Raw genomic sequence first — 15,742 nt, 5'->3', positions numbered from 1 at the left:
AGGTGGACGACTGACTGAGGGGGCTTCAGGCCCCATCATGAACACTGGCAAGTGACTTACCCATCGGCCCATGACTATATATTCTAGGAATTTATCCTTCTCCTTCATCCGCCTTTCTTTTTCTAGAAGTCAGTGAAGACAGATGTTTCTAAAACGTCTTCCAAACATCCTCTCTCCTCCCATCAGGAAAAGGTCACTTGGAAAATGGCCACCCAGAGTTGTACCACCAGCTCATGCTTTGGAAAGGAGACCTAAAAGGTGTTCTGCAGACGGCGGCGGAAAGAGGGGAGCTGACGGACAATCTTGTGGCTATGGCACCAGTCGGTATGTTGTTTTCAACAAAAGCTCTGTCATCTCCAGGGTGCGTCCACTTAAGACAGGCACTGTCTTGAAGGACAGTTTGGCCTTGTCTAATAACTAACTTAAAATACACAAACCCTTAGTTACTAGACAGTTTGGCCTTGTCTAATAACTAATTTAAAATGCACAAACCCTTAGTTACTAGACAGTTTGGCCTTGTCTAGTAACTAATTTAAAATGCACAAACCCTTAGTTACTAGACAGTTTGGCCTTGTCTAGTAACTAATTTAAAATGCATAAACCCTTTGACTCAGCAGTGCTAACTGTAGGATGTTAACTGTACCCAAACATGCAAAATGACCGATAAACATGGCCTATCATTGCAGTGGTATTTGTAATAGCAAAAGATGGCAAGACCCTCTATGTCCATCATCATAAGACTGGTTAAATCCTGTATATCTATACAGTAAAAACTCCTACAGATGCCCCAAAATGGTATATTCTGATGAAGAATGGAGCTCCAAAGTTTAGTAAGTAAAAAGAATCAAGGTAGAGATGCAGAGCAGAATATCTAATACTCTGTCATTTATATTTATACACATGCAGTATATTCATAGTCTACCGCTAAAGGTTTCAAAAGAAACCAATAATAATGGTTGTCTCAGAGAAAGGAATTTGGACAAGTTTGAGTAGGAAAATTTTTTATGCTATGCCTCGTTTTTTAGCTTTTTATTCAAGTATGCTAGAGCGAGGGGTGATCTTACACAGGTCATGGGTGTACTTGAATTTCACTAACTGAATACACCCTTGTAAGCAGCACCCTTATCAAGAAACATAACATTACCAGCATCCTAGAAACTTCTCTCATGGCTCCCGTGCAGTCAGTCTGCACACACCTCAACAAGGATAACCACTGTATGACTTCCATACTCTGGTATTTTGAATTTTGCACTATTTTTTAAATATTACATAACCAAAAATATGTTTCAAAATGTAGGTATGGGGAAAGGTAGATATAATAGATGATCTGTAGCAACAGCATCTAAATGTTCTGCTTAATACAGTGACTAAAAACAAGGCATATTCAACCCAAATGTATATGCTTTTTTTTTTTTTTTTTCCTTAAACCTGCTTCTTATTTAACCACTTTTTTTTTTTAAGCCGGTTACCATGTGTGGCTCTGGGCAGTGGAAGCTTTTGCCAAACAACTGTGTTTTCAGGACCAGTACGTCAAGGCTGCCTCTCACCTACTTTCTATCCACAAAGTGTATGAAGCTATAGAGCTGCTCAAATCAAACCATTTCTACAGGTCTGTATGACCCAGCAATTGAACCAGTGGTTGGATATAACATGAAATTAATCTGTGTAAGCTCCATTGTATGATAGCCAGCTGTAATTAAACAGCTCAAATGTACAGAAATATATGAACACTAGCTTAACAACAAACACCAATGCACCTACCACCTATACTCAACAAATGTTAACTTTCAACAAAATTTGCCACAGATCTTTTCTTAAACTTCCTTATTGTTAACACAGAGGAAACAGCATGATACAAATGAACAGCTTAGTGAATTATTAAAAGAGGAACTTTTTTTAAGCCCCACCGGTGAAGAGAACAGTTTAACATTCCGGACTTCACTGAACTGCCTTTCCCTGGTTCTGCCTTCATCCCTCCTCTAGCAGTAAGCACTCTCCTGAGACTGGTCTGAATCCTTTCTGTCCAAGGTTTCTTCGCAGTGCATATATGAGTACGGAAGACAAAAGGAACAAAACATTTCTTGTAGACAGCATATAGTTGGGTATTATTTTTTATACAGTCTGATAGTCTGCCTTTTAATTGGAGTGTTTTAATGTAAATATTGGTGTGACTGATTTAAATTTACCATCTTGCTATTTCATCTCTTCTTTAGCTATTTTCTTTTGGATCAACTAAGTATTTTTTTTTTATCTTTAATACTGGCTTATCAGCTATAATCCTTTATTTATTTTTTGCTTTTTAGGGCCACACATGTGGCATATGGAAGTTCCCAGGCTAGGGGTCAAATCGAAGCTGCAGCTGCCAGCCTACACCACAGATGCAGCAATGCCAGATCTGAGCTGTGTCTGTGACCTGCACCACAGCTCACGGCAACACCGGATCCTTAACCCCCCCAAGCAATGCCAGGGATTTTTTTTTGTCTTTTCTCAGGCCGCACCTGCGGCATATGGAGGTTTCCAGGCTAGGGGTCCAATCAGAGCTATAGCCTCTTGCCTAGACTGCAGCCACAGCGATGCCAGATCTCAGCCTCATCTGCGACCTACACCACGGCTCACGGCAACACCAGATCCTCAACCCACTGAGCAAGGCCAGGAATTGAACCCGCAACCTCCTAGGAATCTGGTTCCTAGTCAGATTCATTAACCACTGAGCCACAATGGGAGTTCCCTATTTGCCCATATTCTTATTTCCATTCTCTTATTTCCATTCTGCTATCAATTCATGCTTCACCTAAAGAACTTTGGCATTTTTTGTCATGTAGTTCCACTGGTGACATAGTCCATCACCTTTGTCCATAACAGTCTTAATTTTTCACTGGGTGTAGATTTCTAGATTGGAAGGTTTTTGTCTTTCTGTGCTTCACAGATAGTCCATTTTTTCTTGCCTTGCGCTGTTGACTCGACTACTGCATTTATTCTTATCTTGGTTACACAAGAACTGTCTTTATGCTCTGACTGTTTGTAGGACTTTCTTCACCACTGATTTTCAGCCATTTCATATAATGGTTTTGTTGAGATTTTATTTTGTTTTGTTTTGTTTTTGCTTTTTAGGGCATATGGAAGCTCCCAGGCTAGGAGTCGAATCAGAGCTACAGTTGCCAGCCTACGCCATAGCCACAGCAACGTGGGACCCTAGCCCTATCTACAACCTACACCACAGTTCAGGGCAGTGCTGGATCCTTAACCCACTAAGCAAGACCAGGGATCGAACCTGCAACTTCATGGATGCTAGTTGTATACCACAATGAGAACTCTTGAGATTTTCTTTTTGTTTATGCTGTTTGGGCCTGTTGTCTTTAGAAAATGCAGGACTCTTGTTTCGGCAGGCAGTAAAGTTCCCTGCAGATCAGCTTGGTGTTTTCTGGCTGTCTTTAAGCTTTCCTAGGACAACTTGAGAGAAATCTGTACTCTAGAATTAGTTTGCCCTCCTACCTTCTGCTGTTTTGTTTTTTGTTTTGGGTTTTTTTTTTTTTTTGCCCATGCCTGAGGTATGTGGAAGTTCCCAGGCCAGGAATCAAACCCACACCACAGCTATAACCAGAGCCACGCAGTGACAACACTGTATCCTTAAACTGCTCCCCTTATGGTGTCTTTCCCAAATGCCTTGTGTAATCCAACAAATCTGAACTCAAATGTCTGGCTGGTCAAAACTGATGTCTCCAAGCCCTGAATGAGCTCTGGGAATTATTCAGCTAATCACATTCCCTGATTATTCTTTATCCAGCCTTCAGGACTTTCCAACACATGCACTGCTTTGTGTTTAAACCAGACTCAAAAGGATCCATAAGCACGGTTGTGGAGTTCTTTCTCTGGGTGGCTTCTTCCTAGCATCCTGCCCCACAAATTCCAATTGCTTCATCTCCCCGAAGCTCTGACCACTGAGGCTCTGCTGGGGTGCCCCCTAGGAAAATGGCTTTAGGCAGGGCCAGGGCCAGGGCCATGACTGGGCTTAGAGCATTTGTTTCCTTCTTTCCAGGATGACAGTCCTGTGCTGCCTGGTGTCCAGTGTCTTTTGCCCAGTGTTTTAATTTTGTGACAGGAAGACAAGTCTGGTACTAGTTATCACTCAATCATGGCTGGAAGTGGAGGTCTCAAAATATGTACTTCTTAAATACTGCTCTAAATCTCCTTAGTCTAAAGCACTTCTTCCAGCTACAGATTTATGTTGCTGCAACTCAGAGGTTGTATGTCATTTGGAAAATAGCAGTTCACTGAGTTATACAGATCCTCCAAATGCTAACATATTTTGTTAAAAACATTCCCCAAAATCACATTCCTTATTACTTCATCAGAAAAATCTTAATTTGGGGGATGCTTTCAAGCTCACAGTGGCAGACACAAGTTCCCTAAAATTCAAGTTTTCACTTAAAAGCTCAAATTTTTTCATTGGCAACAGTACAGTTGGTTGCTTTCCATGAAATGACAGACTGTTCATTTTCGAGAAAACATCTGCCAAATACTCAACGCTGAATAACTATCATTTGTTATTTCTTTCAAGCAGTAATAAGGTTTCACCAAAAAAAAAAAAAAGCAGCTAGTTCAGCTCACAATTTGTACAAGTTTTTCGTAGAACTAAGCATTGTACTCTGGAATGCAGCAAAGAACACAAAATGTTCTTCCCATTTTGTCACACAGAATATTAACAGGATACACAGGATTCAGTGAAGTTTTTTCCCTGCTTTATCAAGGCCATGTACCTTAACTATAGGGGCCACTACCTGGATTCTTGCTCAGATGCCAGCAGTTTACCAACCATTGCTTTTGCATTATCAGTACAAATAAGAAATAGCAAATAACCTCTTGACATTATTATGGAAATAGTTTTGACCTCATGAACCCCCTAAAAGGGCCTTCGGGATGCCCAGAAATCCACGGACCACACTTTTAAGAACTGCTGACCTAGGAAAAAACCGAATGCAGCACATGGTTTTAACCTGCCGTTTAATACAGGAATACTGTTTTTTATGGGAAATTAGAACAAGACAGACAACATAAAAGAGACAGTTTATCCTGCCCTGCAGCCCTTCTGAGGGTCTCTTAGAGAGGAGCCTTTTCAGATTGGCTAACTGCCTATTCTTGCCTCTAGGGAGGCCATTGCAATTGCCAAGGCCCGGCTGCGCCCAGAGGACCCAATCCTGAGAGACCTGTACCTCAGCTGGGGAGCCATCCTAGAAAAAGATGGTCATTATGCCTTAGCAGCCAAATGGTAAGTCTGAGGCAAAGAGGAGGGCGCCCAAAAAGAAGAGGTTCCACAGAGAGCAGGATAAGAATGGAAGCGAGGCATTTAGAGGTGGGGTAAGGTGACCAGCAAATTAAAAAGCTTATGTGTGTTAAACCCAGCTTCATAAGACTCATCAAGGTCTACCTACTTGGCATTTATATAAATGACCACAACTGTCCAAGAAATTACACCTTTCTTTGGGGATGTCTTCTATCATTAAGTGTGGAAAATGAGAGGGAATGACTTCTTTGCTTATGCTCAACTTGGCAACTGTTGAGGTTTCTTTATCTCCTTAACCTGTATTATGCTGCCTCATTCCCTTCTGTGCTGGCCTCAGGCTTCACAGGGACAGCCACAGGCAGTGGCCACAACCGGGACCACGGCAAAGCACGCTAGCAAAGTGGACAGAAAGAAATGATTCAACCCGCTATGAAGCAGGAGTAAGAGATCTGTCTATGACCCTTGGCTTGAGTTTTCTTTTGTATTTCAGCTATTTAGGGGCCACTTCGGCTTATGACGCAGCCAAAGTCTTGGCCAAAAAGGGGGACGCGGCATCACTTAGAACCGCTGCAGAGTTGGCTTCCATCGTAGGAGAGAGTGAGTTGTCTGCTTCCCTGGCTCTCAGATGTGCCCAAGAGCTGCTTATGGCCAGGAACTGGGTGGGAGCCCAGGAAGCCCTGCAGCTCCACGAAAGTCTCAAGGTCAGTCTGTTACTGCCTCTCCTGCTTTTAAGAGGGAGGAGCCCCAAGTCCTTTTCTAGTCAGAGTCTGAGTGAATTACCCAATTGCACAAGCTGTACCAATTTGGCAGCTATCCCCAGAAGCGTCCAGCAAGTCCTGGCCATGCAGCGCCCCTTTAAGAACTGTGGCTTCTCCCTTACCCGACTCAGAGAAAGAGATAATGTGGTCCCTGACAGGTATCGCCATTGCTTAGCAGCTCAGCCTCTCTGGGCTGGCAGTCTGGCCTTCCGTCACTGATGTCATCAGCACATCAGTGAAGAGGGAGGCTGGCTGGTGCTCTGCCCAAAGCAGCCCTCTTCAACTGTAAGCTGTAAGGAATTGGGTGAAATCAAACCATTCTGTTAAGTATTCTGTTCCATCTGGTTAAAAATGAGTAACTTAAATAACCACTGTCCTTTTTGACACGTCAAAATTCAGATTGTTTTAAAAGCACCAGCACGCTCACCTAGGCTTTTTTTTTTTTTTTGTCTTTTTGCCATTTCTTGGGCCGCTCCCGCGGCATATGGGAGGTTCCCAGGCTAGGGGTCTAATCGGAGCTGTAGCTGCCAGCCTACGCCAGAGCCGCAACAACTTGGGACCCAAGACGCGTCTGCAACCTACACCACAGCTCACGGCAACGCCGGATCGTTAACCCACGGAGCAAGGGCAGGGATCGAACCCGCAACCTCATGGTTCCTAGTCGGATTCGTTAACCACTGCGCCACGACGGGAACTCCCTCACCTAATTTTTAAAACATGTAAACATCTGGTCCATTTTAGACAGCTTTGCTTGTCAGGCAATATGTGAATTTCTTCAGTTCCTCTTTCCCTTCAGTACTCAGCCTGAAGACCCGAGTTCCTAGCTGAATATTCCTTACCCAAGAAAAATGTTAGGCGAGGAGGTAGCTTTCTGGGAACTGCAAAATAAAAAATGGAGGTAAAAGTAGAACACCCTCAAAGGATAGTGTCGGTTAGTATATTATTTATAAAGTGACCAAATTTAGAGAGATAATAACCATAACAAAAAAAGTTTCCGGAGTGGTTATTTGGCACTTCTTTTTTTTCTCCCCTAAAATGGCATCCTTAATAAAGCAAAAAAAAACCTAAGGTTATGCTAAACAATGTTCTGCTAAGGGCTGTTTTGGCTATAAGAACAAAGACCTTCCCAAGCTTAACTGAGAAAATATCATAGGGGTACACAAGGAATCTCATGGCAACTGAAAATCCAGTAAAAATAAGTATCTCTCCAGGCCTTTTCTCTGCTTTTGTTCTCTTCTAGTTGACTCCCTCGGTTAAACCTCCTTGGACATGGCCCCTAACCACTGCCCCGGCCCTCAGAGCTACACAACTTGTCTGTTCCAGCACCTTCTGCCTGTTAAGCTTTAACTTCTGTATTCCTTAATCTGAGGTTTGGGCAAGGGGAAAAAACTGGATGAGTCCAGCCCCTCTTGGCTCAAACTGGGCCACAAGTCATAGGTAGCTGGGCTGCATGTGGCTTAAGTTTCGGTGAATAGGGCTATAGTTGGGATTTCATGTTATAAATATGGTTGCTTGAGCTCCAAGGGCTCTGGGTAGGAATCTTTCAAAAGGCATCTGGAAAAATTGTCTGTGGTTGCTCAAATGCAAAGAGGGAGACTGAGAGACCGGAGAAATCTCCAGATAACTGAGCACTTCCCTGCCTGACAGTTCCTCTCCTTTGTTGTTGGTTCCAGGGTCAGAGATTGGTGTTCTGCCTTCTGGAGCTGCTGTCCAAGCAGCTAGAGGAAAAGCAGCTTTCGGAGGGCAAAAGCGCCTCCTCCTCTTACAATGCTTGGCCCTCGGGCAGCGAAGGGTGCTTCGTGGAAAGGGTGACTGCAGTATGGAAGAGCGCCTTCAGCCTCGACTCCCCAGAGCAGTACCAGGCAGCCCTTCAGCAGCTGCAAAATATCAAGTACCCATCTGCTACCAATAACACCCCCTCCAAACAGGTACCCCTCCATGTGAGCTTTTGATACTAACCGCTCAGGAGTAAGACTTCTTTAATCCATGTCTAGTACAACAAGGCAACATGTAAAATGCCAGTTTGCATCCTACAAAAAAAAAAAAAACTAAGGCAAGCCCAAGAAACCTTGGAGAGATCCCTTCAGACTAATTAAAACCCTTTATTTTGGAAGTTAGTCTTAGAGCTGTATTCCCTTTTAAAAGCAAAAAAAGTCTAAAAATGAAGAGGAATACAATGAATAATATAAGTACCTATCAATTAGAATTAACAGATGTTCACATTTTGTCATTTTTGCTTCGTGGAGTTTTTTAGTTTTGTTTTGTATATTCTTTTGTCTTTGGTAAAAGAAACAAAATCAGCTTGAAGTCCCTCATGTTCCCTTCCCCAGTTTCGTTCCCTTTCCCTGGCTTACCAAAAACAGCCCTTGCGTCAGACCATGTGCATTATTATGGGGCTTGTTTATGTGACCCCTGTTTGTAAAACTTGTCCATGTTTTTGCACAGAGAATAGGTTGATTCATTATAGCTCCTATACCCATCATATGAAGACAACCTCAGTTTACCCAGTTTTTCTTTTGATGAGAGAACACTCATGTTTTTGAGGAATGAGATGTCCTCAAATGGTACAGCACTTTGGAAAACAGTGTGGCAGTTTCTTAGAATTAAGCATCCATGTGCATGATGACCCAGGAACCCCACTGTCTGGATAGTTCACCAAAAGAAGTGAACTCAGGTGTCTACACAGACTTGTACAGAAATGTTCACAGCAGCTTAGTTCACAATAGCCAAATAGAAGCAACCCCAAATGGCCATCAGCTAGTGAATAGATATACAAACTACACTGTAGCCATACAGTGTTAAACTATACTATCCAACAATAAAAAGAACAAATTTCTAATGCAGAAGTAGTATCAGTGAATCTTAAAAGCATTATGATAAATCAAAGAACCAAGTCACAACAGACTATATACTCCACTGTTCCATTCGTATTTCATGTGAATTCTAGAAAAAACAAACTGATACTGGCAAAAACTAGATGAGTTGTTTTCAGGGGCTGGGGAGGGGGTCGACTACAGAGGGGCGCATAGGAGTATTTTACAGTGAAAATGTTCTACGTCTTGATTTTGATAACCTGTCTTGATAACTACCACATGGATGTGTGTGTATATATATATAGTATATATATATTTGTCAGAACTCATCAAGTTGCACACTTAAAACCTGATAAATTTTCTTAATTACACACCAGAATTTTTTTAATTACAGCTTTTAGAACCAGAAACTGTTTTAATTAAATACAAATATTAAGGCATTTTCTTAGCATGGACAGACTTTTTAACACCAGACGGTGTATGTTGCTGTGCAACTAAATATAAAATTTTCAGATGAGGAAGCAAAAATGGATGGTGAACACAGGAACACCTTTCTTAACTGTGGACTGTGTGTACTTCTTCCCACATGCAGTTAATAGGAACATTTCTGGTGTCATCCCAGTGCTTGCTGTGGGAGGATGTTTAACTGAGACTCTGGCTCCTCTTTCCAGCTCCTGCTTCACATTTGCCATGACCTAACCTTGGCAGTGCTGAGCCAGCAGTTGGCCTCCTGGGACATGGCTGTGGAAGGACTGCTTCGGGCTGTGATGCAGAGCTACGATTCGGGCAACTTCACCATCATGCAGGAAGTGCACTCAGCCTTTCTTCCCGAGGGTAAAAGACCCCCACCTCTGCTGGTACACACCCACCACCAGTGGTGTGGCACCAGGTGTACACAGTTCATTGACAGACAGATGGGCTATTATGTCATTTAGTAGAAAGTGTGAATTCCTTTACCCAAACTCCTAGAGGTAGGCAGAATGACTGAGCTGTTTTCCTTCACCTGGTCCTACCTACCTACGTACTGCCTCCTATACACTTTCCTACACACAGCTAGAGAGAGGGAGAAATAGCAATGTGCTCACAAATTAGTAAGAAGGGAGAAGACATTCCTTAAGCTGCATAATTAGTCACTGAACTAAATGAAGCATTGTGGTTTTCCAGGGACATGGTGGGGTAAGACCTTTCCCCACCAGACCCTTCAGTAGGACAGATGGCATACTTTCCCTATCATGCTTTGAATGGCCTGGTGTAGTGGGAACAGTGTCTTAGGCCAGGAAGTATTGAGCTCTGGTTGGCTTTTAGTAGAAGACATATGGTCCCATGCATAGATCACTGCTGTTCTTTTTCCCAGGATCTAATTTGCGTCTTGGGTAACAGGAAACATGTGGGCAGGAGGCCAGATCTCTGGCAGATAAAGAAATGCACAACCCTCAATCTTTTTCTTCTTCTAGGCTGTGACCACCTAAGAGACAGACTGAGTGACCACGAGTCTCCGACCACACCAGCTTTCAAAAGTTTGGAGGCCTTTTTTATTTATGGACGTCTGTATGAATTCTGGTGGTCTCTCTCCAGGCCTTGCCCCGAATCTAGCATCTGGATAAGGGCTGTTCACAGAAGGACAACCTCTGTTGAGCAGAGCCAACAGGTGGACAATGTCAGCCCTGAAGAAACTGACCCCAAAGCTTCCCAGCCAGAGCCAAGCAAGACTCCAGAACCAGATGTGAAACTCACAGAAGAAGGTGAGCAAATGCTGAACACTTGTAAGGAGCTCATTTCAGAAAAGCATGCCAGTCTCCAGAACTCACAGAGAACCATTGCTGAAGTCCAGGAGACCCTGGCAGAAATGATCCGCCAGCACCAGAAGAGTCAGCTCTGTAAATCCACAGCCAGTGGCCCTGATAAGAATGAACCTGAACGGGAAGCAGAAGAATCCCTCTCTAGCCCTCAGAGTCAGAGGTAAGTACTGATTCAGTACAAGACGGAACGGAAATTCCCTGCTGGATTCCCATGTAGTACTTGATGAGACTGATCAGGTCATTTGGAAGCACCACAAAATGTTCCCTAAGGCACAGGCTTTGGTGTCACCTGTGAGCTCCAGTCCTGGCCCCACTCAGTGACCTCAAGCCAAGAGTCTTAATAATATCTAAATGTCTCTGAGCTTTAGTTCCCTCATCCATGGAGGGAGTACCAACTCCAACCTTGCTTGATTTAAAAATTAAACAAAATCATATATATTATTAATGACAACAGTACAACAAAACTCTCCCTTTGTGCAGTAAGTTGATTCCCCCCAAAATCAAAAAAATTCAGTCATGATGGAGCATGATAATGTGAGAAAAAAGAATATATACATGTATGTGTGAATGGGTCACCTTGCTGTACAGTAGAAAATTGGCAGAACACTTTAAACCAGCTATAATGGAAAAAATAAAAATCATTATAATAAATAAAAGCATCATGCTTTCTTTCCAAAAAAAAAACACAAAAAAATTCAGTCATGTAAAATGGGGAGTTCCATTATTGCATCATTAATAAAAACATTGTTTTTCAATTGTTTGGTACTGTCCCAAAAAATACACAGAAAGAGTAGTATCCAAAACTACACACTTAGCTGTGAAAAATCCCAGATGATCAGACTGCTGTAGCATCCTTCAGCAATCACCCTTCCATTGACAATAGGAGCCAGATAGGAGGGGAAAAAAAGAGGAACCAGGTGGATGATCACCAGTCACCTTAAAGTCCATTTGTGTTATCACAGGGCACTCGGGTAAGGGTATTTGCAGTGATTAACAATTACTGGTTGGTTGGTGGGCTGAGTGACTTTTACCTTGATTATGTCCCCCCCGCCCCGAGCACAGAGCCTAAAATACATAGTAACTAGTACAGCCAATAAACTTAAAGCTATTATTACTAACTTTTAAAAAGTAAAATTGGAGTTCCCGTCGTGGCGCAGTGGTTAACGAATCCGACTAGGAACCATGAGGTTGCGGGTTCAATCCCTGGCCTTGCTCAGTGGGTTAATGATCCAGCGTTGCCGTGAGCTGTGGTGTAGGTTGCAGACGCGGCTCGGATCCCGCGTTGCTGTGGCTCTGGCGTAGGCCAGTGGCTACAGCTCCGATTAGACCCCTAGCCTGGGAACCTCCATATGCCGCGGGAGCGGCCCAAGAAATGGCAAAAATAAATAAATAATTAATTAAAATTAAAAAAATAAATAAATAAGTAAAATTACGTTTTTTGCTCTAAAAATACTCCAGCTGAAATCTTAAGTCACAATTTTGAGTTACTATGTCACTGGCCTCTCATGCTCTAGGCAACACTTTAGGTTTGTTTCTGGTAGCAAGAGAAACTAGAGTTCTCTAACCCAGCATCTCTTAACCTTGGGATCAGAGGGCCTCTTTGAGAAGCTTAACATGCTCTTCCGAGAAAAAAACATGAATCCACACACCCCACGGGTAGGAATCCCAGCTCTTTCTAACCCATTCCCCAGAGAAATCCAGCCTCTCTGCACTTGGCTGCAGATGGAATCTCCTGAAGGTCCTTTGTATTTATTGGAGCTCTGTGTCTGAGAAGTGGGGGCTTGGACAGTGGTGAGCAACAGTACTGCATTCTGAAAATGGGATGTTATGTCAGGTTAAATTCTCTTCTCTTGGCCTTTATAAAGATGAGATAAAGACCCAGAGGATGAAGTAATTTTGTTTACAGGATAACAGAATTAAAAGTCATGTGGGGCAAGACATATGACATGCACTTTACTGTTACTGTTGTTGTTGTTGTTGTTACTAGGAAAGAAGAAAAAAATGAGGCAGTTTCTCTGCCTGAATTAACCAAAAGGCTTACGGAGGCAAATGAGAGAATAGCTAAGTTTCCTGAGAGTATTAAGGTAAGATTTAATGGCAGTTCATTTGGTAAAACATTATATTTTTGTACTATCAGTTGGCGACACCAAATTCTTTTTTTTTTTTTTGTCTTTTTGCCATTTTTTGGGCCGCTCCCATGGCACATGGAGGCTCCCAGGCTAGGGGTCCAATCGGAGCTGTACCGCTGGCCACGGCCACAGCCATAGCCACAGCCATGCAGGATCTGAGCCGTGTCTGCAACCTACGCCACAGCTCACTGCAACGCCAGATCCTTAACCCACTGAGCAAGGCCAGGGATCGAACCCGCAACCTCATGGTTCCTAGTCGGATTCATTAACCACTGAGCCACAACGGGAACTCCCAGACACCAAATTCTGTAGTGTCATCTACTTTGTTAGGTTTCTGAAATACGTACACATTGGTATGTGCTTCAAATTTGGGATCCTTTGGTGAACTAAAATGTTTTGTGAGAGTGGAATCACTGACAATGCAAACAATTTTATACCACAGCCTTCAGAGAAATCTAACATTTTATAATTGAGCAATAAAGTAAAATTAGTTGGTACCATGTATTTGATCGCTTACAGATGGACAGGTGTATTGGATGTGGCCCTAGTAGCATCATAATAGAAGCATCATGTTTTAAATTCATTTGAGTCGGGCTCTAGGAAAGATTGTATCGTTTGAGAGGGACATCCCAGTTCTGAGTATCATCTCTCCTTAGAGGAACTGATGAAGAAGTGTCATTGGTGCCTTCTCTGCAGATGTTTGTGGCTCTCTTGTTAATGCTTCCTTGTTCATCTCCATGCCATCTTTCAGACCTGGCCCTTCCCAGACGTGCTGGAGTGCTGCCTCATCCTGCTTCACATCGGGTCCCAGTTTCCTGGCTTTGTGACCCAGGAAATGCAGCAACAAGCTCAAGAATTCCTCCTGAAATACGGCAACACTAAAGTTTACAAACGACAGTGCCAGACCCTCTGCACGTGAACTTTCAAGGACCTCTAGGAAACTGTGCCAAATTCAGAACATCCAGCACCTTTCACCTCTGCATTTACACCTCACCAGACACTGACTTGGATCCCTAAATGTTTCTGCAGTGATCTAAATAAGACAAATGAGGATCACGTTTGAATCAGCTCTGCACTTAATCACAGGGGAATCTGGCCTTGGACTCAATTGTGGTTTCCCACTGGAAGAAAGATCATGAAAAGCCAGCAGTAGTCACTCAGAACTAACGTCTGCAGAGTGATTGTTGGTCATCTCTAAAGCCTTATGCAGGTTTCACCCAAAGAGGAGAAACGTCTTTAAATTACCCAAAGTGTTATATTCTCAAACACAAGCTACCTTTACAAATGCTTCACCTGATCATAAACATGTCATTCTCCTTTGAAACAGAATTGCTGCATTTTATGATTATTGGTATGGTTTTTAAATTGTTTTTGTTAACTTGGGTTCACCCCTTCTACTCCTTCAAAGACTGAAGTTTGAATGTGAAATAGGCCTTACCCATCATGTTGACGCTTTATCCCATCTGAACTTTAGGTCAGAAGTTTGTTTTGGTGTTTCACAGAATTGCGTATTTGAACAAATCATTTACTAAAACTTTAGAAGAATAACTAACTCAGAAGTGTCTTATCCCTTCAGTTTTCTATGAAATGATTGATGATGACCAAAGTAGCTCAGGAAGAAATTACTGTTTCACTGGTTCTTAATCTTTTTTGGATCATAGGACCCTTAGATAATTAAAGCCACAGATGATCTTTAAAGGAAAATGCATACTCCTCATTTTGCGTATGTAAATCAACGTTTGGATCGTTGAGCTCCAACTTCAGCATACTAAGACCCTGCATACTATTTAATTATAAATCCTTGTGGGGCTTTGTTGTTCTTTGGCTTTGGGTTTTTGTTGATGTTACTGCTTTCCCCCAGTAATGAGCATTTTCTTCTCTTTGATTATTTACATAGTTGAACAATGTCAGGAACAGATGTCTCTGTAATACCCTGGTTGCTAGGACATAAAAATCAAGCAGTCACAGGTGAGTTGGGAGAGAGCACTCTCCCATTACTATGTTCTTTAGAGACTCATTGTGAAGGTATTCCTGCTTCAATGTCCTGTTTATTCTTTCAGCTATTTCCTAGAGTTTGGGCTGTGGTGGGCAAGAATGAAATGCATTAACCGGAACTCTCTAGAAAGGAAAAAGTTTAAGAGGCAGTTTTCAAAGATCTGACTTACCAAGTTTGGTTCTGTCTTGTTTTAATTAGACCTAACTTTAGAATTTAAAGATGCTAAACCTAAAAAAAGGAAATATTGTAGAACTTAGATCCTTATAGTTCTAAGTTAAGTGAATTTTAGGAAGAAGATGCATTGCTGTTAGAGGCTGAAGAATCCTGTTGCAAAGATATAAACAGGCTAATAAGTGGAGAACGAGATACCAGTTCTATAATCTTTGTTAAAATGAACAAATGCTTCACTTAACAGAGACGGAAAAATACCTCTTTCCTTCCACTTGAGTAGAGAGCAGTATTAAACTAGAAATCCTAATAAGCACCTTCATGGTTTACCAAAACCATCACCTGTGGACGAGGGAAAGCTGCACACTCCTCCATTACTGCTTGGCTAAGAACGAGAATTATTGCTTGACGACCAAGCAAGAACACTACCCAAAAGCAAAGAGGACAAATGACACAACTCCGTTTCCTCTCAAGCTCCTCTTTCCAGTACTAGATAGTGTATCAAGCTATTCTGATTTGAAAAAATGGTTTCATTTCCATCTCCCTAATTATTAGAACCACAGAGCACCAAAGAGGGGAAGCTTTCTGCATGGATAAGATATATCAAAGATAAATCACCAAGCAACTCAAGAAGCAGTTTTGGTACTTAGGCCATCCAAGATAACTTCACCTCTAGTAGATAACTGTATCTCTATTATAAGCCACCATCCTATTACCCAGATGGATGACTGAACTCTCCTCCCAGTGTCTGAATCTGCTTTCTTACTACTAATTCTACATTCTTCATATACCAATGAC

At 42.3% G+C, this 15,742-nt stretch overlaps 1 protein-coding gene across 4 annotated transcripts in view; it reads left to right on the top strand.

The window, feature by feature from the left end:
• GEMIN5 (gem nuclear organelle associated protein 5) overlaps nt 1-14,332 on the top strand; it is a 45,940-nt gene extending 31,608 nt beyond the window's left edge. For all 4 annotated transcript variants that reach the window (XM_047774330.1, XM_047774273.1, XM_047774217.1 and 1 more), the window contains exons 20-28: nt 187-324; nt 1,462-1,609; nt 5,147-5,266; nt 5,772-5,982; nt 7,713-7,967; nt 9,524-9,686; nt 10,307-10,811; nt 12,639-12,735; nt 13,532-14,332. In XM_047774330.1, coding sequence (XP_047630286.1) covers nt 187-324; nt 1,462-1,609; nt 5,147-5,266; nt 5,772-5,982; nt 7,713-7,967; nt 9,524-9,686; nt 10,307-10,811; nt 12,639-12,735; nt 13,532-13,699 — 1,805 coding nt within the window. In that variant the 3' untranslated portion in view covers nt 13,700-14,332. The remainder of the gene's footprint in view (nt 1-186; nt 325-1,461; nt 1,610-5,146; nt 5,267-5,771; nt 5,983-7,712; nt 7,968-9,523; nt 9,687-10,306; nt 10,812-12,638; nt 12,736-13,531) is intronic.
• Nucleotides 14,333-15,742: the final 1,410 nt, after the last annotated feature.

This window comes from Phacochoerus africanus, chromosome 1 (assembly GCF_016906955.1).
Source record: "Phacochoerus africanus isolate WHEZ1 chromosome 1, ROS_Pafr_v1, whole genome shotgun sequence".
Classification (NCBI taxonomy): domain Eukaryota; kingdom Metazoa; phylum Chordata; class Mammalia; order Artiodactyla; family Suidae; genus Phacochoerus; species Phacochoerus africanus.
This window is presented reverse-complemented; position numbering and strand designations above follow the sequence as displayed.